The sequence below is a fragment of the Heliangelus exortis genome, chromosome 3 (assembly GCF_036169615.1).
Source record: "Heliangelus exortis chromosome 3, bHelExo1.hap1, whole genome shotgun sequence".
Classification (NCBI taxonomy): Eukaryota; Metazoa; Chordata; class Aves; order Apodiformes; family Trochilidae; genus Heliangelus; species Heliangelus exortis.
The window spans coordinates 56,923,555-56,948,541 of NC_092424.1; the positions used below are offsets into that span (position 1 = coordinate 56,923,555).

The window sequence follows — 24,987 nt, forward strand, 5'->3', positions numbered from 1 at the left end:
ATTCATTTTACTGTTAAAGCTGTGACTGGAATGGAACAAGAAATACAATTCCTACTGGAGTCCTGGGCTACCAACTGTAGTGCAAGAATGAACACACAAAGTTTTTACAATAAGTAGGATAAAAAGAAAAGAGAAAGGTGGTTCTGATGATATAACAAAAGTCAATTGACAGAAAATGTAGAGGGTTCCAACTGCAAAGTAATTAAATTTATATCTATTCCATATTATTATATCTATTCCATATTTTAAGAGAAGACTCTTAAAGAGAGCAAAGGAGGGAACATTTTCAGATTGTAAGGCTGCTAAATATTGCTAGCCAGGTGCTTAGCACATATCCCAGTTGCTCAGCACATATAATTCTTACATTGAAGATCTTATGGTGGAGTCACATTAAATAAACAAGGTGTCTAAGAAAGCAAGTAGTATCCCCCAAGACAGAAAAAATGGGAAAAGGTACAAAACTTCATAGCAATTGTATCTGTTATCATCCGAGGACGCTTTGGCACTTCACTGCATTCAAGTGTCCAGTCCAACATCCATACACTACTGTTACCCTTTTTCTGTTCCAGCACTCAAAGTCCCATTAGAAAAACCCTCTGAACATTAACATTTCTTCTAGTCCTTAGAGCGCTACATTTTGTAGCAACCTCTGATCTCTTGGGGATTCTTAAACTGAGCCTTTCCAGATTTACTTGACTCGCAGGCTTCTAAACTTTGACACAATGTACGCTCTGATGATTCTCAAATCCTCCCTCCAGGAGGAAAAACCCAGCCAGAAAATAAAGCAGGACAATCCACTATCTTGTTCAGTAATTTGACATTTAAAGCAGTCATCCAGTACTTCTGCAAAACAGGATGGACAGATGGTGTCCTCCTCTTTGGCAGAATAACTAGTAACCTGCTCATGTCAGATTCTTCGGCCTTGAAGGAAAACAAGGGCAAGAGATACAAAGTGTGTTAATAAACCGATGTACACCGTGCCACCACGGGTCACTATACAAACCAGCAGATTTTAATTACAGAAAGGAAGTCAGTGTCTCCCATGAATCAGTAAAATCCTAGAATGCCTTGCTAAAACAGCAGCAATTGGGGTTCAGCTTTATGAAAACACCAGGGCTTCAAACAAAAGCCTGGTATAGGAGAACCTCACACATTATCAGTGCCGACATGCTGTGTGCTCCCAGAATATGATGCCCATTAATTCACCAGACTAAAACAGAACTACTGCTCAACACTATTTATGGCAGTATGAAACCAAGTGAAACTTCTGCTTATGTAGTAGAGTTGTAGCAGGGAAAGAAATTATTTAAAATTGCTTAACGGATACATAATAGGTTTCCTCAACAGCTCTGACAGGGACATTATCTTTAGAATTATAAAAGTTAAAGGCAGAGAAGATTTAAAAAAAAAAAAAAAAAAAAGTCTGAGTAGCTCTGCTAAAGATGGCATTTCTCCCTTCTTAGGTTACAGTCTAATTAGGTTCACTGCATTACTTTATGAATCAGAAGATATATCTGAGTAAAACAAAACTGAAAAAAGACAAGTACCAAACTGAAAAATGCCAACCAAAAATTGAGAGTTCTCAAATAAAAATTAGGCTACATGCATCCATTACCAAAATGATCAGAAAGGATGTCAACACACGGGTGTAAGTAAATCCAGAGCTGTCATAGAAAAAAAAACAACTGGTATATCCTCTGGATGGAAAATTGGGACATCTTTTCTTGATAACAAGGGAATTTTTTGGACAGGGGAGGGGAAAGACAACTTCCTCACCCTCAGGTACATGCAAGGTTCCACCAAAACTGCATCAGGGGAACTTTCAGCGTAGCAATGTACTTTATTACAAGAGCAAATTTAAAATTACTGTTTCAAGTCACTGCGTTAATTGGCAAGAAGCCAGCCTGAAGACAATCTAAGAAGTGGTGCCTCACAGTCTGTTTGGCCTGCCAGAGGATTTCACCCTATACCAGGGCATCTCCTGACCTGCATCCAGGAAAGAGATACTGAAAACCCACGTAAGCATGTTTTGCAGTTCCAACATTAACCACCATGCCACATGAAGCTTCTATAATATTTTTCCCCTCTCACAAGGAACAGACATGAGGAGCTCTAGGGAGGAGAACCTCAGCAAGTCAGAATTTCTACAGGAAAGAAACTAAGTCTAATTTTCCACTCCAGCAAACCTTTCAAGAGACAAGACCAATGCTCTTCTTAAATTTTAAAAACCTCCTGGCTACCCAAATCCCCAGAGATTGTCCAGAACTATGAATTCAAGCACAGAAAAAAGGTACTAAGGAAAAGCCACAGATCCTGGAATGAGTCTAGATTTTTGAGAGATGGTATTAACTACTGATATTTTTTAGGCAACTCCCACTAAATATCCATTTGTCCATAACCAGAATGTTATCATTCTCATTCTTCTGACCCATTTAAGGAAAGAGCTCAGCTATTTAATTCAAGACTGTGAATTCTGCTTCAACAGCCAGGCACCTAAGAACCAAGGGAGTTCTTTAATCACAATCTTGATTATGAGCACTAGGCATTTACCACAGTTCTAATTACTTTGGGAAAGGATTAGCTTATCTTGACACATGCAGGGTAGGTCAGTCAATCCATTGGAGTTAACCTGGTTACTTATAACTAAGCACATGCATAAAATTACTTAAAAAAACTAATCAGACAAAAAAAAAAGTAAAACCCAAGAGAGTCTGGACATGTAGTTGTTCTACTTTATAACAATTAAAGTTATGAAAAAGCTAAGCAGAGGAAGCACTAAGAACTCTAGCTAGCATTTCTGGGCAGGATTGATCTTAGACAAGTCTTATTTACACAGCATTGTGCAAGTCTACACAGACTCCCCTCTTTGACAGTGCAGACTACTAACACATCTTATAATTGTAAGCAAAAATTAGCTCTGGCTTATGACATCTTGTATCAGGCACCACCATAATAAGAACTAAGGAACACATTCAGGTGTAACTTTCTTCTTCTAATCTTTAGCAATTTATTTTGTTTCCTCATTAATATAAATTTTAAAGCAGTTCTGGATTAAAACATGCAAATAAAGTTGAACACTGTTTTTTATTTTTTACTTTATTTGAAACATAGTGCTTCTTTACTCAGAAAGAGACTGGATTGCAATTTATATTGCAAATTACATTGAAAAATGTTTGCAATAAAGCAGTGGATAAAATATATTGAAGGAGAAAAAATAATCTATTATTACAAAGTTATATACTCATTAAAATATGTAGATAAGCAGCAAGCACCAGTAATTGGGTTGCTAATTCTTAAACTGTCTTCTCCATCTCCGTTTATCACTTATATCTATACTGTTGCACCAAAAAACATGCCAGCAACTTCCAGTCTGGACTCCTCTGTACCTCTTTTCACATTTATTTTGCATGACTGAAGGCTTCTGTGAAATATTTGTTGGTTGTACTCCTAGTGTCTGCAAGACCGGTGCTAATGCACAGCAAGTCACAGAGAACCAGGCCAGTATCACTGCTGACCCAGTTTCACACAAACCTGCTCACACTCAGGAGTGTCTAATATCTGCACTGGGTAAAGATGTATTTAATATCCTCTGGATGGAATAACACCATCTAAAGTACAGCCATATGCTGCCTTGAGGACACATTTTAGCAGATTCAAGGATATAAATGCATTGCTGAGACCAGCTGCTTGAAAAAGCCCTCAAAGGCTTTAGCCATTCAGTCTGACCTGGGTTAATGACAACATTTTCAAGTGTTGCAATGGCATCTGTAACCTTCATGCTAAGATATAAAAATATCTCTACTTGATTTGAGTTTTAGGCAAGACTCAGATTTAATGGCACTGAGTTTTAACTGCCCTGATTACAATATGTTTTGGCCCTCTGGTCTCTTGAAAGATTTAAAAGAGAAACAATCAAAATACAAGTTATAATGTTTTGGTTTTCTTTTCTAAAAAAGTGTACATAAATAAAATCTTAGGTTTTGGCATGGGTTCTATATGTTTGGTGTTCTGTGGTTTTCATTATTTTTTTTTGCTTTTCACATATCAAGACAACTTGATAAGATATGCACTTATAACCATAGTGAAATAAAGCACTTAAAATCTTCTTAGTGTGGAGGCAACGTGCCACAGATGCATGTTGTGGTTCTCAAAGAGATTGTGCCCGTTTAGATGCTGAATCTGCAACACTCAAGAAAGTAAAATAGTGACATGCAAAAAATTACTGCATGCCAAGAGAGACCTGCTGGTTCACTACTGCTATTTCCTAACTCTTCCCTTTTCCCACTGGAGGAACAAAAGAGGCGGAAAATGGCCACTCTGGATTAGGGATGCACATTTGGGTGTCATAGGTAAAGGCTGTACATGGGCAGAAGCCTGGTCCCATAAAATGAGTAACAGCCACACAGATACTACTTTTTTTCTGCTGCTAGCCTCACCCTTTTGCACAGGCTGGCACTGAGAGCACATTGTACCCAGGTAGTTGTTTTCAGCAGCAAAGAGTACAGGTAGTACAGAGCCATTTCAGAATGGGTAACATATATTAATTAGAACAAGTATGACACATGTAAGCCAGAAATAAAGTAGCTCATCTGTGCACTCAGAAGTCAAGTGATCCAAACATGTCAGTCGGGACCAGGTACAGTGAACATACAAAAAAGACCTCTGGTTTGCTCCAAAACGTTTTTGATAAGTGATCAGCAATAGCACAACCAATCCTGTGGGACAAAGTTTACACCCAAACATCTGATAACTACCCACACCACCATATTGCTTAACACAAATAATACAGGTACTGGAAATCAACCTTTTATAGCAGTAGTAGCAAGTCACAACCAAGTCAGTGACAGGGCAAGGAATACTGACAGTATCTCCCCTTCAAAACAGCACCTTCTGACAGCTGAGCCACACACAGGAGTGCTAAAGCTTTTCCAGAAGTGGAAGCTTTCACTAAGTATACAAAATGATAACTTCCCTCGTTGCACTAGTTGAGGGCACATTTTGGTGCTTAAATAAATCCTGGTCCATCATTACAATTCTACAAGGAAAACATATAGCTGATAAACTAGAACCTATGCATACACAGTTCAAAATTACAAACCTGCCCAGAACACCCCAGAAACATGAAAGGTCAATACCAAACATGACCTTTCAAATCTACAAGTAATTTATTTGTGAAGTATGGAGTGAATTGATGGTCCTGTTTCTGCTTGCTAGCACTGGGACCACCAGTGCACTGGCTCTTAATATAAACCATCTCTTATTTAATCCAGTGAAACACAAACCAAGTAGAAATAGAAACAACTGATAACTGCTAGCAGGAAGGTGGGAATCAAATACTGCCTTAAGGTGAAAATTTCCAAGGCAACAGCTAATTTGTTTGCTAACTCCAGCATTCAGTCAGGGAGCCTCTGTTGCAAGCACTGACGTGTGTGAAACACTAACCTTCATCACTTCAACCTGTAGGTCTTCATTGAGTGAAGGAGTCACTTTGACGGCATTTAGCATCTGATTAAGCAACTGTTTCTCATCTGAGTCTGTTTCCATGGATACAAACCTCTCATCAGACAGCAGCTTCTGCAGAGAGAAAATGGAAATGTACAGATTGAGACAAAACTGCCTCTGCCCAGTTCTGCTCTGAACTACTACACCTAAACATATTAATGTTTGGTACTATAGTAGCTATGTTTCCTATGTACAAATTTCAAACTGATCCAATAATTAAGTATGAAAGTACTGCAAAATTGGGAGATCTGTTTCTTGATAAGGGGACAGTTAACATCCTTTGAAGCAGCTGTCATTATGGTAACATCTTTCCTGAACCCACTTCTCCTGTGTCCAGAAGAAAGCAGACATCAGTTACTGATGTAGGAACACAGAACATTCCAAGTAATGGCCTCAGCAAAACCTCCCTACACCTTAGAAGCAGGGAAAGTGTGGAACCCTTGCACATCCCCCTTGTGGAACACCCACCCACCCCATCCCCCACTATATCTGCAACGCAAGGCACAGCATCTCATAGCAGGAGCAGAGTACTACACTGCAAACAGTCTTCTGGCAGAGTCTAATAATTTAAGAAACATTTCAGAAATTGCCTTTTTTCCTTAGCAAGAGCCTCCTACAACCACTCTGTGCCCCAGTATGGAGCACTCTCTAACGAAATGCCTGGCATCTTGTATGCTGAGTTAAGTGAATTTGGATGATCCACTTACATGCTTATATTCCCCAAACAACTTCTTCATCCTTGCCCTCTGAGGAAGAAATTTCCTCTTGGAAAATGGTGACATACATTTCACACCCCAGCAGTGTACCAGCCTTTTCCATATGTACTTATTTGTCTTATTTACTGATATGTACTTATTTGTCCAATTAGAAAAAAGGTAACAGCTTTGATTTTTATATTGTCAAACCCAAGAGAGTCTTTCTGTTGCTTGTGTTGCACTGCTGATTTATTTTGCAATTTCATAAGCTTCCAAATCAAATGCTATTCCTACTCTCTTCAGTGTACAAAAAACTCTGGAACATGCCCGTTCATTGAGAATGCAGCTCCCAAATTCTTTACCAACCTCTCCACCTTTCAAGCACTGCAGCCCTCTCTTCTAATAAAAACAAAACAAAACCCAAAACAACAGAAAGAATTGGGTCAGTTTAATTTCTAAGACATTGAGCAGTGGCAAGGCTTAGTGAGTGTAGCACAGGGCCACACAATCTCCTATTCAATAGTGAAAGCCAGGAACCCCCATGTATCTGTAGAACATTTTTAGCTTCTACAGAATCACTAGCCTTTACTTGTATCCTAATTTCTGAATACTTACAGAAACATGAACATTGTCATTAGGTTCACCTGAGGACAGACACTTCTTCAATTGTAGTTTTCAACAGAAAAGTCTACATTTCTTTGGCACCCAATCTAAACACATTCTTAACCCTCAAGCCATACCTGCATCCCTGCTAGAGCCTGTTGAGCCAGCTTCATGCTTTTTGATTCCAGAGCCAGTTGGAGAGGGAGGAGACACTTCTCCCTGATGAAAATTAAGAAAAAAAACCATGAGGGGGAACAATGGAATTAAAATTAGTATTCAAAGGAGCACCATTCTAGAAGGGCTGTATCATTTTCACTAAGATAACACTTGCATTCAGTAATTAAGGAAAGTTTCATAACACTGTGAAGCATTTTTACCCTCTAAAGAAAGCTGCCTTATTTTTTTGCATACTGTTAGGAATGGCCTTTCAATTGGAATTCCACAAAATACTTCCCAACTGTTAGCCCTCTGTGTGCATGCATGAATGTACAAAGCATAAAAAAGGGATTCACAGATCACTAGTGTGATTCAACTCAGTGTGATAAGCATTACATTGCAGTCAGTTACCTTCTGTTTAATATTCAGATTGCCAGAAAAGTGGTTTCATAATTCACTTTCTATTAGTCCAATTTTGGTCTATGGCCTCCTCTACAGAACAGTGTGGCCTGTCATGTTAGCTCCCACCAACTATAAATGGTATAGACAAAAGCAAATGTATACTAATGAGTTTAGTTTACACCTGAATTAGCATGTGTTAAAACCATGACTAAGCTGCACTTTGGTTAGAATAACACCATTTTTTAATATAAAAATAAATCACTAATTAGGATAGTATTTTAGACACTTTTGCTCAGTGCTCAGACACCAATTTTTTTTTTTTTTTTTTTTTTATTGGGTGACCAAACCAAATAGTGCCTGGAGCTGCAACTCCTCTCTTTACTCCTTTCTCCTTATCAGGGAATGGCTGCAGCATCTGAAGAACACCTAGTAGCCACAAGGTCTTCAAGCAAGTTGGCAGGAAACTTATTCCTGATCAGAGATACTCAGCCTATGTCCAATTGCAATCTCCCTGAAGGTTTGCAACACTTCACTAGGTCACATATCATGAGGCACTTATCTGTACAAACAAAGTCTATTTTTGCATTTGTACAGACATCCCTGCTTATGGCAAACCCTTCTGCACCAGCCCTTAAGAGACTTAGTACTCCAATTATATGCATTATACCCCTAGGAACCATCCTGGAACTCCATTAATTTTATCCCCACAGAAACAAGTGTGTGCAAGGTAAGAAGGAACAGAAAACAACTGGCTGAGTCTTTTCTTAGCCAACTGTAAACCAAGAAACATTGACTTGTTACATCTGAAGTATTCTTCTTTGTCAAGTCTCAATGCATTCAAATACATAACCAAACACTCTGTCCTCTCAAAGCAGAATCAAAGATGTTTGATTTACAAAAATAGCAAAAGGAAGTTTTTTCTCTTTTACTCCTGCGAGCTGCCTTTGACCTGAAGTCACTTAGTTTCAGTTAACTCAATGATAAATACTTTATTTGCTCCAAAGTACATATAAAAGTACTGACCAATTCTCCTACAACTCTAAAGGTTCAAGTTCTGACATGAATGAAACGCCTGCAGTTGGCTAGTGTGCATATTCTCTTCCTCTTACAAATCCTCCCTTCACAACCAGGTAAGGAGAAGCCCTAGATAAGAGCAGTAGTGATTACTGGAGTTTCAGACATTGTCTGAACATTTATGGTTCATATAGTTCACATTGTTATGAACATTTATTAGACATTTATGTCTACCTAAAGTCATACTTCACCACAGTCTGTCATAACCTACCAACCTCCCTCCACAGCTGGTAGTCACAACCTTAAATTGCTCTTTAAAAAACTTAAATGGAGACTACCAAACACTGGCTGCCTCACCTCTGGGAAAGTGAGCTTGTAACTCCTTCAGCAGATCCTGCTTGCAGAGAGGACTCTGCAAAACTCAACTGTATTATGGGTGTGTTCAGTTGGTATTCCTTTCTCTCCACATTTCCAAAAAAAGCACCAATCACAATACACCCCAAGGAGCACAAAACTGCTATTTGCTCTTTGAAATGCAATCACATCCTTTAATGATAAATTCAAGATCTCAGCATCACAAGCATGGTTCAGTTAAGCAATCTAGCAAGCTTCTGTACTTGGCAAAGACCTCTTAAGAATCTGCAGGTCTTTTCATATTTGTACCTTCTTCCCAGGTTACAGGAATTTTTAAAAGGCCACTTGGCATAACACCATGAGTAGCTTTTTGAAAGACACATTCATTACACAGATTTCTAAAGAGCTTGAAGGAGACTACATGTTTATCTTAAAGATTTTTAACTAAAAGCTAATAATTTGCTTCATTTAGGGTATTCTGAGAAACAGACAGGCACAAAGCTCAATTTTCTCAAAAGCTCCTTTCTTGAGCACTTCTGGAATCAGAACTAGACTAACTCGAAGGACTTAAAACCTGTGAGTTTAGCATCCAAAATAGCTTGAACGTCTAAGAAGTATTTTGTCAAAGCATCGTATCATCCAGATCTACAGAAACTGCCAAAACATCTAGTCCAGGGTTCAGACAGTAAGCCTCTACCCAGTGAAGAGCTGTCTACCAGGTAAATATCTACTGCCAGCTTTGCCTGGACATGGTAAGATATGTGCCATGCAGGTCAATCGTGACAGGACTTTCTAGTTTACAAAGGTGCCACAGAAATACATCTCTAACGCACAAAGTACCTTTAAGTACCAACTTCTACGTGTGACTTTAACATCCTCTCTTTCTTAAATGTTGTCACTACAATTGTCCAAGGTGGAACTCACATTTGAAATTAGTAGATCAACAGGTGACAAAATAAGGTACCTGTCCACTAACTGGTGCTCAATCAGCCAGACCCACACAATAAAAATGAAGAAAAAAATAATCACAATAGTGTATAGTACTAACTGCAAGGATGTTACAGATTGTTGATTATTTAGACCTGCACCTCTTCAGGGCAGAACATCACTTTTCTTTTAGTCCTTCTGCAGTTTACTGCAACAGCATATAAACATTTGGAACATTATTAATACACAACAAACTTATCATATTAAAGTGGAATGAGAGGTGAAAGAGAAGGCAGTCATAAGTCATTGGAGCAGATCCAGTTCAGTTTCATTATAATGAAGACAGGTGGGAGCTCCTCTGGCTTATGTGTACCCTGCACATCAGTATGTTGCCTGCCATCTGTCATCACATACTGCAATCAGCAGAAGACAAAGAGAGCTGTTTCTTGAGATACCTCCCAAAATGAAGAAAGAAAAGACAAATAGGAGGATGGAAATTAGAACAGATTCAATTAGCTGAACTTCCCATCTTTGATAAGAATGTTTAACTCAAAATCTAATTAAGTTTGCCACAGCTTGTGTTCCCACTGTATTCTCAGAGAAAATGAATTGCCATTGTGTCATTTCCTGTTCTTGTTACACACTTGGTCAATTAAATCTTTAGCATTTCCATGCTACAGTTATGAAACACCTGCAGAGATACCTCACAATGTTTGATTAGCTTGAGCATCTTCCACACTTGAGTTCAACCTGCCATTTAAATGTATTATCTGCTAGTATGAGAACACAGAGGGACATGGCAGGTAACCTTCAGGCAGAATGGGAAAGGATGATGTAAATTAACACAATCTGTCCCTACTAAGGTTTAACACCTAAGAACTGGGTTCAATAAGGCTGTACAGAGGATACAGACCAGAACTTGGTCTCAGAGTGCAACAATGAAAGGGACTGAGGTTCTCTTACATTTTACAGCCCTCTGATGATTCTACTCAGTTTTGCTCAGTGGGACTCAGTGTCCCACACCATGGAACCTCATTGCTTACTCCAGTGTCTGAAGTTCTACACTCTCAAGTGTTAATTTGTTCAGGTTTTGTAGTGCTACACATGTAAGACATTTCACATAAGTGAAGTTCTCAGAATAAGCTGGTACATATTTAAGAAAGTTTTCCACTGTGCTATGATACAGAAACTAGTTTCCCACTGGAACTCCTAAGTTTCCATACTGATACATGCAGGTGTGGGCATGTATACACATACAGTTTTAGGCACAAATACCAACTGTTCTGGGATGGTGTGACATTATTGGTAGCACGGAAGGGAGCCTCAGGGGTGGCTCCTGTGAGTAGCTGGTGAAAGCTCTACCAGCTCCAAAATGTCCAGCTCCGCCTTTGGCCAATTGAGGCTCTCAGGCACAATAGATGTGCACCTCTATGATTAACATATTCAAGACAGGAAAATACCCAGCGTAAGATTCCAAGGGAAGAGAAGAGGGGAGAAGAGAGAGCAACTCCAGAAGAGAGAACAATGCCAGAGTAGAGACCCAGGTCTGTGAGGCAGGAGAGGGAGAAAGTCCCTTGCAACCCATGGAGGAGCACAGCAGAGCAGACCCAGAAGGACCACAGCGGGGCAATTGTGAAGCAGCCTGTGAAGGATCCCATTGGAGAAGTTGTGGATCTGCGGCTTGTGAAGGATCACAGAGCAAATGTTGTGGAGCTGCAGCTGTGGAGATGATTGTTTCTGAACTAGTCTGTGGCTCTGTGGTGTGCCGGAGCAGTTTGCTCCTGAGGGATTGTCTTGCAGGAGGGACTCACGTTGGAGGGGTTTGTGAAGGACTGTGGGACGGACCCCACGTTGGAATAGGGGAGGACTGTGAGGAATCCTCCCTGAGGAGGAAGGAGTGGCAGAAAACAGCCTGTGATGTCTGGTCTGTAAACCCCACTACCTGTTCCCCTGCCACTGTGGGGAAGAGGTAGAGATACCGGGAGAAAGTAAATGGGCCCAGGAAGAAGGAAGGGGTGGGGAAAAGTATTTAAGCTCTGGGTTTTTTTGCTTTCTCTTTGCCCTTTTTGATTTGATTAATGATATTCCCCAAGCTGAGTCTGTTTTATCCGGGACCATAATTAGTGAAAGGAACTCCCATAGTTCTTGCCTTGCCCCACGAGGTTTTAGGTGGAATTCCTCCTCGCTATCTCAAAATGAGGAAGAGAGAGTGAGCGGCTGCATGGTCCTTTTGCTATTGGCCAGACTCAAACCCTGGCATCAACTTAACCCTGAATGAAATGAGCCAGGTACAACACCGAGGGGGCATGAAAGGAAGGGAGCACACTCGACTTGGAGGAGGATAAGCTATCAAAAGCTTCATAAGGTAGCCTGGGCATTGACAGATGAAGCAAACCAAAGAAAACAGAAGCTAGAAGGAAAATAGAAATTGAGATGGTGTAAAGAAGGAATGATAGAGACGAAAAAGGTGCTCAGATATTAACTGGTATACTATGCTGAAATCCATTCTAATTGCATGGTTTGCCTATGCCCCATAATAGTGCTTCAAAAGACAACTCGGTGTAAACAAACAAAGAAACAAACAACCACCTCCCCTACCACAGAAAAACCAAACAAAAACCAACCAACCAACCCAAAAAAAGCACTAGTAAGAGCTCTTGGCTGTAATGTTCTTTCCCTGACAGGGGAAGAGAAAAACTGCGATCACTCTCTACCTTCTGCTGTTGTCCAGGCTCACCTATGCAAAAGATATGGTGAGAGCCACTGCAAACCAAGGTGTTGGAACAATGATTTTACACCACAGAACATCATTTCAGAGGCATGAAAAAACTTTCCTAATCTGGTACAACATATAACTACTGAACAAATTAATATTACATGATGACAGCCCCCTCCCTTCAGAACAGAGTGCACAACACCCTTCTGTCCTGACCTAGATTAAAACAATGAAACCAAACAAATATATGTATTCTAAGTTCACTAGAAACCAGTTGCCATTTGCATTGACAAGCACTTAATTAGAGGAAACAGCATTTGGTAAGTGTGGGCCATTATGTGTAGAACCAAGTACTGCAGAGAGCACCAAGGACAAAGGTTTACTCCTATTCCTACTGAGGCTACCCAGATTTTTGCCACCAGACCTGCATGTTATTGGGACTGAATCCCAACTACTGTCTAGGGTCAAGCAGAAAGATTAGCAACAGAACCAAGTGTGTAATCTGGGACTAGTACCTCCAGGAGCACAGGTTGTCCTTCCTGAGCTACCTCACTCTGTGACTGTCAGCTTTGTCAACTGCAGAATGAGTCATGAGAATGCAAATAGGCTTTATATTCAGAACACTGGGTTACTATGACCTTTCTACTTATCTGAGTTTGCCATGGCTCACCAGCCTACCTTTTCCTCTGCAGGTCTGTCACACAGGATGCTATGACAGACCAGTCAAAACAGACTGCCAAAATGGTCAGAGCAAGACAAATCACTATTGTAAATGATCATAAAAATCTTTCTGTCCCCATTGTCATGGAAAAAGCCTTTAGTGAGAATAGAATAATGGCTCATTAATTCACTCTTATGATGAAAATTGTAATGAACCAGGAAATGGCCTAATCTTAACTTCTTGTTTTTGCCTGGAACACAGTCATGGACCACCTTCACCTCCACCATACTGACTTAGCAAAGCAGGCACTGTAAATGAAGTATTTGTCACCACTGTAAGAGTTATTTCCCTTCATGGAAATGGTCACAATCATATTAATTTTCAGAAAGGGGATTAAAAAGAAAGATATATTAAAACCAAGATAGTGCTTTGTATTATTTCCTTCCTGAAAATTATAATAATACAGAAGCAAAATTCAGCACCTTATTGGCATGTTATTTGCAATTCCACAGCATAATTCACAACCCAGTCAAAGGACAGATAAGAATTTGATACACAGCTGTTGCCATTTTCTGATGTGCTGGTTTTTAGGCAGGATAACAGTCATAGCCAGATCCTAATATTTTTCAATCAGAGTAACACTGACAGCTGTGTCAGAGAGCAATCCTCAGTCTTGGCTGCTTAAAATGAACAAAACATCACAGTATGTAAACTCCAGTAGCCTCACTTATCCTGGCAGAAAAGTTGGCCCACCATGGGAAAATAAATAGTAAAGGTGAATCCTCAACATTTTGGAGGTACTCCCCGCTGTTACCCTTAAATAAAACAAACAGAAGCAAACACTGTCTCGACATAAAAAGGGGTGACTTAATTTGTGCAAAACAAACTTCAGCAGTGTATATGTGAACACATGTACATATAAAAGTAGAAGTACTCATAACTCTTCCTGTGCTAGCTTAGAGAACATTGACACAAGTCTTCGCGGTTTCATGGCTCATAATGGAAGCACCTAAAACCTGGAGGAGGAAGGGGAAAAAATGCATCCTTTTCCAAGCAGCGGCTCCTCAAAAAGAAAGGAGAACTAAGTCCTTGCTCACATTCTAGAGAAAGGATTAATTTCAGACCTCTCCAGCATTAAAATTTGTATCTCTATGCAAATACAAGTTTGTTGATTGTACTTACAGATCTCTTAGAACAACAGAATAAAAAAAATCTGAAGCTTTCCAGTTAGAACAAAGAACAAGCCAACAATAAATTATCTTTGATGCTGTACCACTACCATATGATCATGCACTCTTTGACAACACTGTTAGGATGAACAGTCAGTGTTGAAGTTTACAGGTCCTGAAAAAAACCCAACAAACCCAAAAAAACAGTTGAGAGACTGCTGTTGTACTATGTCGAAAGAAATTCTGACTTGCTTCAGCAAGACCAGGATTTTACTCCAGTTACTCACAAGCATATAGACACTTGTGTGCATGTTTCCCACATCAACAGATTTGTCTTTCACATAACCAGGTGAGGTTCAATCCTTACTAATAAATTTATAATTTCTGTCTGACAGCATTTTCATTTTCTATCATTTGCAGCTTCTTTTTTTAAAAGGCATTTCATTCTTTTTCTCCCCACACAATACAAAACTCTTTGCTTTTATCTGTTTACAATGGAAAGACTTCTTTTCATCTGACTTAGGGTTTAATTCCCAGTTTCTTCCTGTATCCAATTTCCAATTCTCTCTCATCAGCTGCTGATATCAGCTCTTTCTTGGAGTTTCCTCTGGGTCTCTCCTCCAGCTCACTATTTCATTTTTCCTTCCACTTTGCTTCATGTATTCCCTTTTCTCTTCAATCCTTTAGCTTTTCAAACCAAGACACAAAGTAACCACTTCACCTACTACTTACCTGAACCTGCCTCTGCAGGGAAGCACAGGAGTTGATTATCAGGACACTTAACAAGGCAGTGAAAAGGAAATCAGAAGTAATATGGAAGTGTAACTTCATACAGTTTCGTAGCTAGAACTTAACAATTTTTCAACCTGGAATGCTGAATGAGATAGCAATGTAATACTGTTTGGTATTAATACAGTGACATAGTCACATTTGTTATTTACATACTTTCTCAGAGAGATGGGTTTGTCATAAGAGCAGAAATATAGCTCTAGTCATGGGAAAGGCAAACATGAAGAATTTAACCTTCCATCCAGCCTAATGTAGCCAAGACCACAGAATTCATACAATCATAATTAAATAGCTCAGTACAGTCAGTAATCTGGAGAGCTCTTCTAAGGTCATTTTCTTCCTTGCTATACTCACTAATAACATCTTGATTTCAAGTTACTAGATAGGAGTCTGATACTGTTGTCAAGATGAACCCAAACAGAATAAAACAAAAAAGCATAAGCACAGGACATATCTTTGCTTCAGAAGAGAGAGACAACAACAAAAGATTCTACACAGTATTAAAGTGAACGAGGCCAAAATAATAACCAGGATGCTACCAGTCTCCATAGCTGTAGAATAATCTCACTGTAATACTCTATCATCACTCTCCCGAGAATGTCCACTCCAGAAGATTTTTGCCCTTTGTGCACAGATCATTTTATATCCTTTAGGCAATTTTATTGATTATCATTTGAAGTACAGCATGAAGATGAGATGAGAAGCAGACTCTTTGTCATAAAGACTCTATGTCTTTAACATACACCTCCTAGCCTTAGAGCACATGTTGGACTTGCTCAGCCTACGATTTTGAAAGCTTATCAAGCTATTCCATGAAGCCTCTCTTCCCTATATTTGGTAAGCCTGGAAGGAAAGCTGAGTTTTCTCCAGTGAAAATACTTTAGTTTCAAAATTTCAGTACACTTAAAACAACAAATAAAACTTCTTATGAGAATTAAACTTCCATCAGGAGAAGGTTTACAGAGATGGGATAGAATTGGGGGGGACAGAAAAAGAGACAGAGGTACCATAGCACAGATGTCTTGCAAATGACATTTCTTCTGTAATAGCTGAATGGTCTACAGTTAAATTACAGATGTTTGATGAAGAAATGGGAGGATAAGCTATATTTCTGGTCATTACTCGTTACAGTTCAAAGACTATTCTTTCAGTCCACAATTGCATTCAACTTTCACAGCAGTACAATGCTAAATCTTGACAGACATAAAGGACGATTGTTAAAAATAGCCCCACATTTGCAATGCATTATGTAATTTTATACTCAATGTACCTCAGCATATTCAATTTTTTAAGCAAACAAATATTCAAGGAAACAAAAGGTAGTATTTTCCTACAGCTTTGTTACTTTTCACAAAATGTAAATAAAAGAACTATAAGAAAAGACTTTTATTATTGCCACTCACCCCTTAATTTTCAAAATAAAGTCACAACTTGCACTGCATCACACAGTGACCACAGCAGAGTCAAACATCATTTAATGAGAAAACAGTAGTCTCAGTCTCATGCCACTTCTCTTCTTCCATTCCTTGGTTTCCCCACCCAAATATACTCCATTCTCTAAGGCAATTATCAACACCTTCCCAGTATTCTTACTTTCTACTCCTTTGCAAACAGTAAAAATGATCAGACGTTTAAACCAAACACACACACTGCTATCCCATTATCATCCTTGGACCCCTACGGTAATATTTTGGTTATATTTTTTGTGAGAAATTAGACAAAAACTCAAAACTATGGCTTCTCTCATCTTTTATTGGTGCAATTCCTCTACAGAATGAATTACTTACATCTCAACCCCACAACCAACCAACAAACCAATGAAAACCACACCAAAAAACCCACAAACAAACCAAACAAAAACCATCCCAAAATAACCCCAAACAAACCCACCATGTAAATCCACAAACAAGAACTATACCCCTGGCTGACAGGTTTTTAGGGACACCTAGATTTAAGGCCCTTTCAACACTTCTGGAATCCTGTCTTAACAGCAAGAGTTCAGACACACATGATGGAAACTGACCCTATACATTTGTTCCTTCTCAAACGCTGATGTCCTTTGGGGTCCCAGAACAGATGCAAAGTTCTGCTGAGACAAAAATATCTGCCCATCAGATTAAACATGCATTGATCCCAATACCACATCACAGTGGTGCCACATTGCCTTTCTAAACACTGATCCCCACTTCCCACTCACCACCCAACATTAGAAGTAGAAATGCAACATTTTAAATCAAGACCAGAGCATATGCACCATTCGAAACACCAAATGGGCTACAGGAATGCCCCCAAAAGTCTGGATACAGCCTGTAAACTGCTAAGAAATGCAGCTTAGCAGGCCACACTGACACTAGCATGTCAGCCAGATGCCTGCCAGGGAACTCATCATCCACTTGCTGAATGCCAGATAGCAACCATGTAATGCTTGAGCAGAGTGAGTCATATCCCCAGAAGCCAGGTTCAGGAGGAAAGCACAGGAGCACTTAATGCCAGGTGGCAGTGGCAGCAAAAGCAGGAAGCAAAGTGTTTTAAAAATAAGGGAGAGCAAAGCAGAGTGAGGTATGCTGAGAATACCATGAAAAAACCTCAGAGAGAGTAATTCCTCCCCTCCTTGCTTCTTTCTTTTGCTATATGTGTGTGTGTGTGTGTGTGTGTGTGTGTGTGTGTGTGTGTGTGCATATATACATATGTATATATATATATAAAAAAATATATATAAATAAATATATATATATGGAGAGAGAGAGATATGCCTATATATATGGCAGTTTCCCTATCTACTCTCTTCCAGTAGAAAAGAAACTAGCAGAAATTAGGAAAAAAAAAATCAAATAAATGGAAGAAGAATGAAATTGTAAAATCACAAATATTTCTTCACAAGGGAGAAGCCAAAATGCATCCCTATTTAAGTGGATGAATTATATGCAAAGCTAAGTGGATTGAAAGTCTCCATGGCACTGGATGTTCGGTGATGATCACACCACACCTACCGCTTCTATTATTTGAGCACATGCAAGCTTAAATAAAGCAACATGTTCACTCATTTATGAGTTTGTAAACTGCATCTGCTTCTCAAAAAGTATGTCAGATGGAAAGCTAGGGTTTAAAAAATAAATGGCAAAACAGAGCTATCAATTTGACCCCCAAATTCCCATGATTATAGGGAAAAAAAATTAAGGAGAACATATATTTCAGAGTTTAGCTAAGTATAAGGCTTCTGCTTTTCCTGACTGTTCTTTATTGCACTGGGTTCCCAAAGTTCACAAAATGTCCTCAAAAACAAGCATAAAGATGAACAGAGTGGGGGCAAAACCAGAGGAAACAGAACTGGACATAATCTGGTTACCTGGTCATCTCCAACTTGTGACTTACCGATTCTACTCCCCAGAAACACTGGCTATTTTTGAAAGGTCAGTCTGAAAATGCGATGCAGTTTTTTTCAGGAATGAACAAAAGAACTGCTACTAACACAAATAGGACTTGGAAATTATAGCCTCTCTGAAAGCTAAGACAAGTATCTCTCTGATAAGGTACCCAGAACTGATGCCCTGAAGGCTTGAACCTCCACCTTCATTTGATTTCAATGACTTTCTGCAACTTTTAGCAGGGATTTGCAGTGTACATATATAATGAAGAGACAAGTAAGCATTTGGAAAGCCTTTCTGGTTCTTTGAAGAATGAATGTAAATTACAACAGTTACTATGCCAGAACACTTCACTCATCAATATGTCTCATGACCATTACTTTGAAGTCCACAGGGGGAACTTTAAGCTGGCAATAACAACAATTTATAGTACTGAGAGTCTTGCCTATGCATCTTCTGCACTCAGTCACATTTCTCTGAGAGCAAAGAGACAACATACACGTGAGCTCCACAGAACAGTTCAGACTCAAGCCTTCAGTGATGCTCCTGCTACACTGATAAAAGGGAAAAAAAATTATTTTGCCATTGTTCTTGTCAGAAGAACAGAAAACTAGAGACAATAAAATAGAAAGACCTGAAAATTACAGGAACTGAGAAAGTCTCTTTAGGATAAGTTTTACAAGTTTTGTAAGTTTCACTAAGCTTTATATAGCCTATAAGGCATAATTGCATAAAGCTTTTTGAGAATTCTAGTATATCTAAGTTTTTTCAAAACACTACATGACTGGCAAGCACTGTCTAGCTTCATATTTTATTTGCTGTTATGTATATAATCCTCACAAGTATTAAACTGCTCTGATCAAACATGCTCTTTCAAGACTTATTTTCTTGTGTCTGTTAAGTTACCCTTTATGGCTCATATTTCAGCCTCTAAAATCACATTGGAGAAACTGGCCAGGAATCTGCCAAGAATAGAAACTTGCTCTGTGCAGGTGGTTGGCCTCAGGGCAGTATTTGTCATCCTGAAAATACTGAAGTGAATGCAACCCATATGAGTAGCAAAACAATTGTTTGCTGGCAGACAACTTTAAGCTTGCTTAAGCTATTTTCCATGTGATCAATTCACCAATTAAACCACCAGCACATTGATTCCTTTTATCTAATCCATTATTTATAAGTCATCCATCCAGCCTCCTTAAGCACTTAGCATATATCTAATCTTCACAATACCTGTTCATCAGAGACAAACATCATACCAGGCAGGCAGCAACAGCCTGGTTACCAGTGGGTTATGTGACTCTCCCTTTTTCAGAATTCACAGGACATCCATAGCAAAGCCTTGAACAAATAAGGTCATTTTAATGCCAGCCCACTTTAATCTTCTTTATTGTTTCACACCCTTTCTCAATAGTCTGATAACAAGTTAAAGTACTGAAAGCTCATACACATCTTCCTATCTCAAGGCAGAGATGACAGGACTCTGTGGGGAAGTCTATATTTGCTGGAGATTTGTATTACTTTAGGAAGTGAGATATTTAAATAATGTTCCTCGTTAAAATTAGTATTCAAGGTCAAAACTGGTACTTGTATTCATAAATCCAGTTAACATTAAAGGAAGCTTACCAGCAAAATAGTTTCAGCTAGTTCCCTGAAGATATACCCGACAGACCTCTATCAAACTAATTAAAGAATGACATTATGATTTCAGGCTTGACATCCTTGTCACTGTACTCCCTGGAGGCAAAAGTACCCCAGGTGCTCCCAAACATAGCAGGCACATGCTAGCTAAGTGGTCACCAGACAAGTGCTGGAAACAGCTCCCAGACAAATGCTACAGCTGAAACCCGTAACTAGTTGCATGGACTTCAGAAAACTACCATGCTACCTGCCTGGTATTCAGTAACAGAAGCTCAATACAGGAGTAGAAGCCATACATAGGTCAGGACCAAGCCAGAACATAGAAGCTAAGTAGGTAGCTGATATAGCACACGTAAAAACAGCTGAACAAAACTAGTCACAGCCTGAGGAAATGCAAAGAGATAATTTGTTCTCCCCATTTTCAAGCTAAGATCACTGTCTTAAAAGAAAACATTAGGAAGAATTTCATCTAGGGGTCATCTAAAACCAGCAAATGGCCTTTTACTTTTTAAGGGGAAATAAACATAGTATACAGTTTATACCTTATTGTGATCCGGCTTAATTCTTCAGTTCTAGAAGGAAACTTAAATAAGGGGATGGTCACCCTGTTAAAGGGCAGTAAGACTGGCACAACTTGCTAGTGGAAGCCAGATGCTGCTTTGTGGAGAAAGAGAGACAAAACTGGTTGGAGTACTTATGAGATTCACTGTTTCTGAAACTGAGCCAGTATCTCTATTTCAATCACACATGACAGATGATCAATCTCTTTCCTCCATTTTCATTCTGTATAGATGTGCCCTAGGTCATTAACTTCCCCAAATATACTGTAGAGAAGCACCGATACACTTTCCTCGTATTCAACATATTCAGGACAGATCAAACTTTCCTACTAAACAAGCTAGAGCATTTTCCCCACCATACAGTACTCTAAATACCTGTTTAGCTGCTGCTCTTGGAAGAAACCTCACAAATACATTTCTTTCTCCTGAACCAGTTGGCACATTGTCTCTAACACTTTCAGTATGTTAACACTGTGGCTCTCAGGTCTGAGTTGTGGACTAGGGTCACCCAGTGTGAAGATTATATCCATACCTTCATTCTAAGTCTAGTATCACAGCATATTCCAGATCATATTGCCAGGCTATGCTACCACACTCAAAAACATTAGAGCAGAAATGAAGGCAGATTGAAAGTGGATGAGCAGACAAGGGCTTGTCTGCGTTATAGCAGATGATGCCATCAGCACCTGGATCAAGATGAGAGCAAGTAAAGGGCATGATCAGGATTCTTCATTTTGCACCCATCTTGGCTATATTTCTGCTCATTGCCATTGCTCTATTTTCAAGGGTATTCCTTTTATAGTGTTAGGCACCTATCCATAACAGTGCTGTTTCTTAAGAAATATCAAGCAAAGATAAACTTATATTTAATTTGCACAAGATGCAGATGAACTCTAAGCTCAAGATGTGGCCCAGTGTGCTGATCTGGAGTCTGACAGTATAATAGTATCTTATTAGCAGAGAATGAAGAGCAAACTCAGATTACCAAGTTACTGTCAGAGGTTGTGTGGCAGAACCATACAAAGAATCCACAACCAAAGCTTTTATTAAAATTCTCTAGTCCACCCTTCATTTTGTAAAACATCCAATAATACTGAGTCCACTGTTAGTGACAAGCCTAATGTTAAGAGCTTATTTCATCATAGCTACACCAGTGAAGGTATCAGCTTTACTTAAAAAGATTAGGATTTACAATTTAAAAAACCCAGCCCAACTAAACAACTACAACATAAAAAACAAGAGAGGAAGAATAGAAAAAGGCAGGCATACCTGTAAAGAGGCAGTAAGTCGTGAAAAAAGGAAGAAATATGGTAACAGCTAAGTAATTCATAGGGAATGGGAATGGTACTTAAAAACAGAGAGACTGTATGCTGTGTTAAAGGTGGAGGGTGATAAACGGGAAGACAAAGAGCCAAGTTTTCTCCAGCCACAGTGCCAAGTAAGCATAATGTAATTGTAATGGAGCTACTCATCCAGCTGTTCTCAGCTGCCCAACCTATGTTGGAACTGCATGTGCCTGGCACCGGTCATGTCAGACCTGTGCTACATCTGTCTCCCACTGACTTGAGGCCTCCTGTGGACTGCAGCTGACAGCACGTCAGAGTAGCAGCAGAACCGCTCCTATTCCTTCCTCATTTGGTGATTACTCTGGAATAACTCTCTTCAATCCTTGATTTTCCTTGCACAAAACTTCACAAGCGTATCTGACAGGAGCAGTTGGGATTAATGAGTAATAAAAACATTCCAAGAAAAGTAATATTGTGGTAAAGAGGTGTTGCCTCTGCCAGCAGCTAATAGTGGGAACCTGGGAAGGCTACAGGAGAGGCCAATTTTATAGCAACACTTCTACATACTGTCTTATAAACTCATTCATCCCTGACTAAAGTACTTTTGAATACAAAGGGGTACCTTTGCATCTGGTAGACTTCAATCAATTTCTTCCATAGATTTCCTGAGGTGCTTTTTTAACCCATGGAAACTTTTAGTATCCATTACATTCTCTAACAAGGTTAGCCTATGCACTTAACATCTTAACTATACATTGCATGAAATTCCAACCTCCTGTTTGAACAGTGCACTTGCTAGTTTCTTTTGATGCATCTTAATGGTTCTGTCAGATGCAACGGTGAATAATTTTGCCCATTTACTTTTCCCATAGCAATCAGAATTTTCCAAATGAGATCTAAATAGCTCTAAAAATGAGGGCAGTGCCACCTCCCTTATTTTATAGGTGTACAAATGAAGGCAGGAAGAAAGGAGAAGGCTGACTCAAGATAATCTATCAGGCTAAAGGAAGAAGTAGGCATAGAAACTGTATTTAAATCCTAACCACTGTCCTAGCTATTTGATGATACAGCCTTCCATTCTCTAGGATATTTATTTGCAGTAATCAGGAACTGATTTATAATTAAAAGACAACAAACAGTGAAAAGACTGAGAAGCATCATCATTTACACAGAAGGCTGTAAATTAGAAGGAAAACTCTTTAGAGTAGAAGACAGCCCTCCTTTCTAACAAAGTGTCATCAACACTCATACACATTTTAACTAGTTTTCTTACATTTCATTCATGGCTAGAGGACAAGGGCTCATCAGCAAATTATCCACTACTACCAGCCTAGATATGTATATGCACAAACTAAAGAAATCACAGAGAATCAGCCCTCTCCTCTGTCTACCTCACTTTTAATTCAAATTTTTATTCAATTTTACAAATACTCACAGCTCCACAGGATTCAATGTTAAATATTCTTACCTTAGCTGATATGGAGGTATCTTGATAGCAGCATCAGGAGAATTCAAGATTTCTGTATAACCAAAGGAAACAATAGGGTTTTTAAAAGAAACTTCTGAGTTCAACCACAGTAATACATCAGTCTCTGAATTGATGATCCTAAAGTTTATACTTGCTCCAGCTCAGAGAACAACAATCAGTGCTGCTCCAAGTCTCCAATGATTTGCATTAATCAGGCCAGCTGGTGCCCAAAGAGATGGCAGAGTATCAGTGAACTCCCTTTCACATATCAGCATTTAAGCAGCACGTAAACTAAACCTGGAACAGTATAGAGGATATTAGCATGGCTGCTGTGCCACAATAACACACAAGTAACAAGCTGACCCATGGAAGAACATCAAGCTGAAAGGCCAGTAATAAGAGAGCAACAGGTAAAGGTACCAGAGTGCTGTAACTGTGTACAGATAAAACCCAAAAAGATAAAGCAATTTTAAGTATCATAGTTATGCTGATGTAAGCTAAGGGTCTTGCTCCAGGTAGTTAGTGTCAAAAGCATTTCAAGTCACGGCCAATCTGGAAATGGATGAATGCTGAATGTATCTAAGCTCATACTCCTTTTAAGAACAACTCATTTATCATTATTTCCACTATACAACATGGTTAACAGCTCGTGGACTCAAGTGAAGAAAATCCAGCTTTTAAAATAGATGCCCGAACATAAGTCAGCAGTGAAAACTGAAACAGGGTTTTTTTCTGATGATCTGGGGGGACGGAGAAGGGGTGGGGAGGTATTTAGAGAAAAGATCCGCCTCCCCAACATACACAGAAACCGATCGCTGCTGGTTCCTGTATCTGCCTCTCAAGACCCACGAAGTAGACCCAGGAGGCAGGGGTGGCTGGAGACACGGGGGGGGGCTGAAGACAGGGGTGTTTCTCCGGGACCGCCAGCCCCACCAGCAATGCGGAGCTTCCGGACGCTTTGAACCGCCCGAGGCGCTCCGGTCCCCCCCGCACCTGCTGGGGGCTCAGCGGGCAGCTCCGAACAAGTTTGTTGAGGTCTCTCCAACCCCGACGTCCCAAGACCTCCCCGTCAGAGGGCCCTGCCCTGCCCCGCTCCCCTGCGGGCAACCCGGCCGCGGAGGGGTCATCCCGGCGCTGCTGCCCGCTCCCTTACCGATGGCACAGGTGCAGCTCTCCTTGATGGCCCTGTGCTTGCTCCCCGACGCCTCCTTCTGCAGCTTTCGGAGGATTTCTTCCATCTTGCCTCCTCCGGGATCCTCGCCTAGCCGCGGGGGTAGAGGAGCAGGCAGTGAGGGAGAGGCGAAAGGCGGTGTGGGTGGCAGAACGGTGCCGGCGCTGCCCCCGCCGCGGCCGTGCCTATGCGGGGACGGTGCGCGGTACCCCGCTGCCTCCCCGCCGCCGCTGATGAATCACGCAGAGCTCCATGGCGGGGACACGTCAGTTGTTGCCGCTGCGGAGTCCCTCCTCCGCCACCGCCTCCTCCTCCTCCTTCTTCCCCTCCTCCTGCTCTCCCACCCTGGGCAGGCCCCGGTGGCGCAGCCGGGATGGGAGCGGGTTTGGTCCCGCCCGCCGTAAGCACAACCCGGAGGCTGCAGCCTCTCCCCGCCCCGAGAGCACAGGGAGCCTCTTCCCGACGCCGGAGGGCGAGGCGGCGGCAGGTGCCGCCAGCCGTGGAGAGCCCG

The 24,987-nt window shown here is 40.3% G+C and overlaps 1 protein-coding gene across 4 annotated transcripts in view; it reads right to left on the reverse strand.

Annotated features, from left to right (window-relative positions):
• The window catches only part of ARFGEF3 (ARFGEF family member 3), an 80,048-nt gene extending 55,461 nt beyond the window's left edge, over positions 1 to 24,587 (reverse strand). For all 4 annotated transcript variants that reach the window (XM_071740779.1, XM_071740778.1, XM_071740777.1 and 1 more), the window contains exons 1-4: positions 24,459 to 24,587; positions 23,306 to 23,357; positions 6,938 to 7,019; positions 5,443 to 5,574 (exon numbers count right to left, since the gene is read on the reverse strand). In XM_071740779.1, the coding sequence (XP_071596880.1) occupies positions 5,443 to 5,574; positions 6,938 to 7,019; positions 23,306 to 23,357; positions 24,459 to 24,543 (351 nt within the window). In that variant the 5' untranslated portion in view covers positions 24,544 to 24,587. The remainder of the gene's footprint in view (positions 1 to 5,442; positions 5,575 to 6,937; positions 7,020 to 23,305; positions 23,358 to 24,458) is intronic.
• Between the last annotated feature and the right edge of the window lie 400 nt (positions 24,588 to 24,987).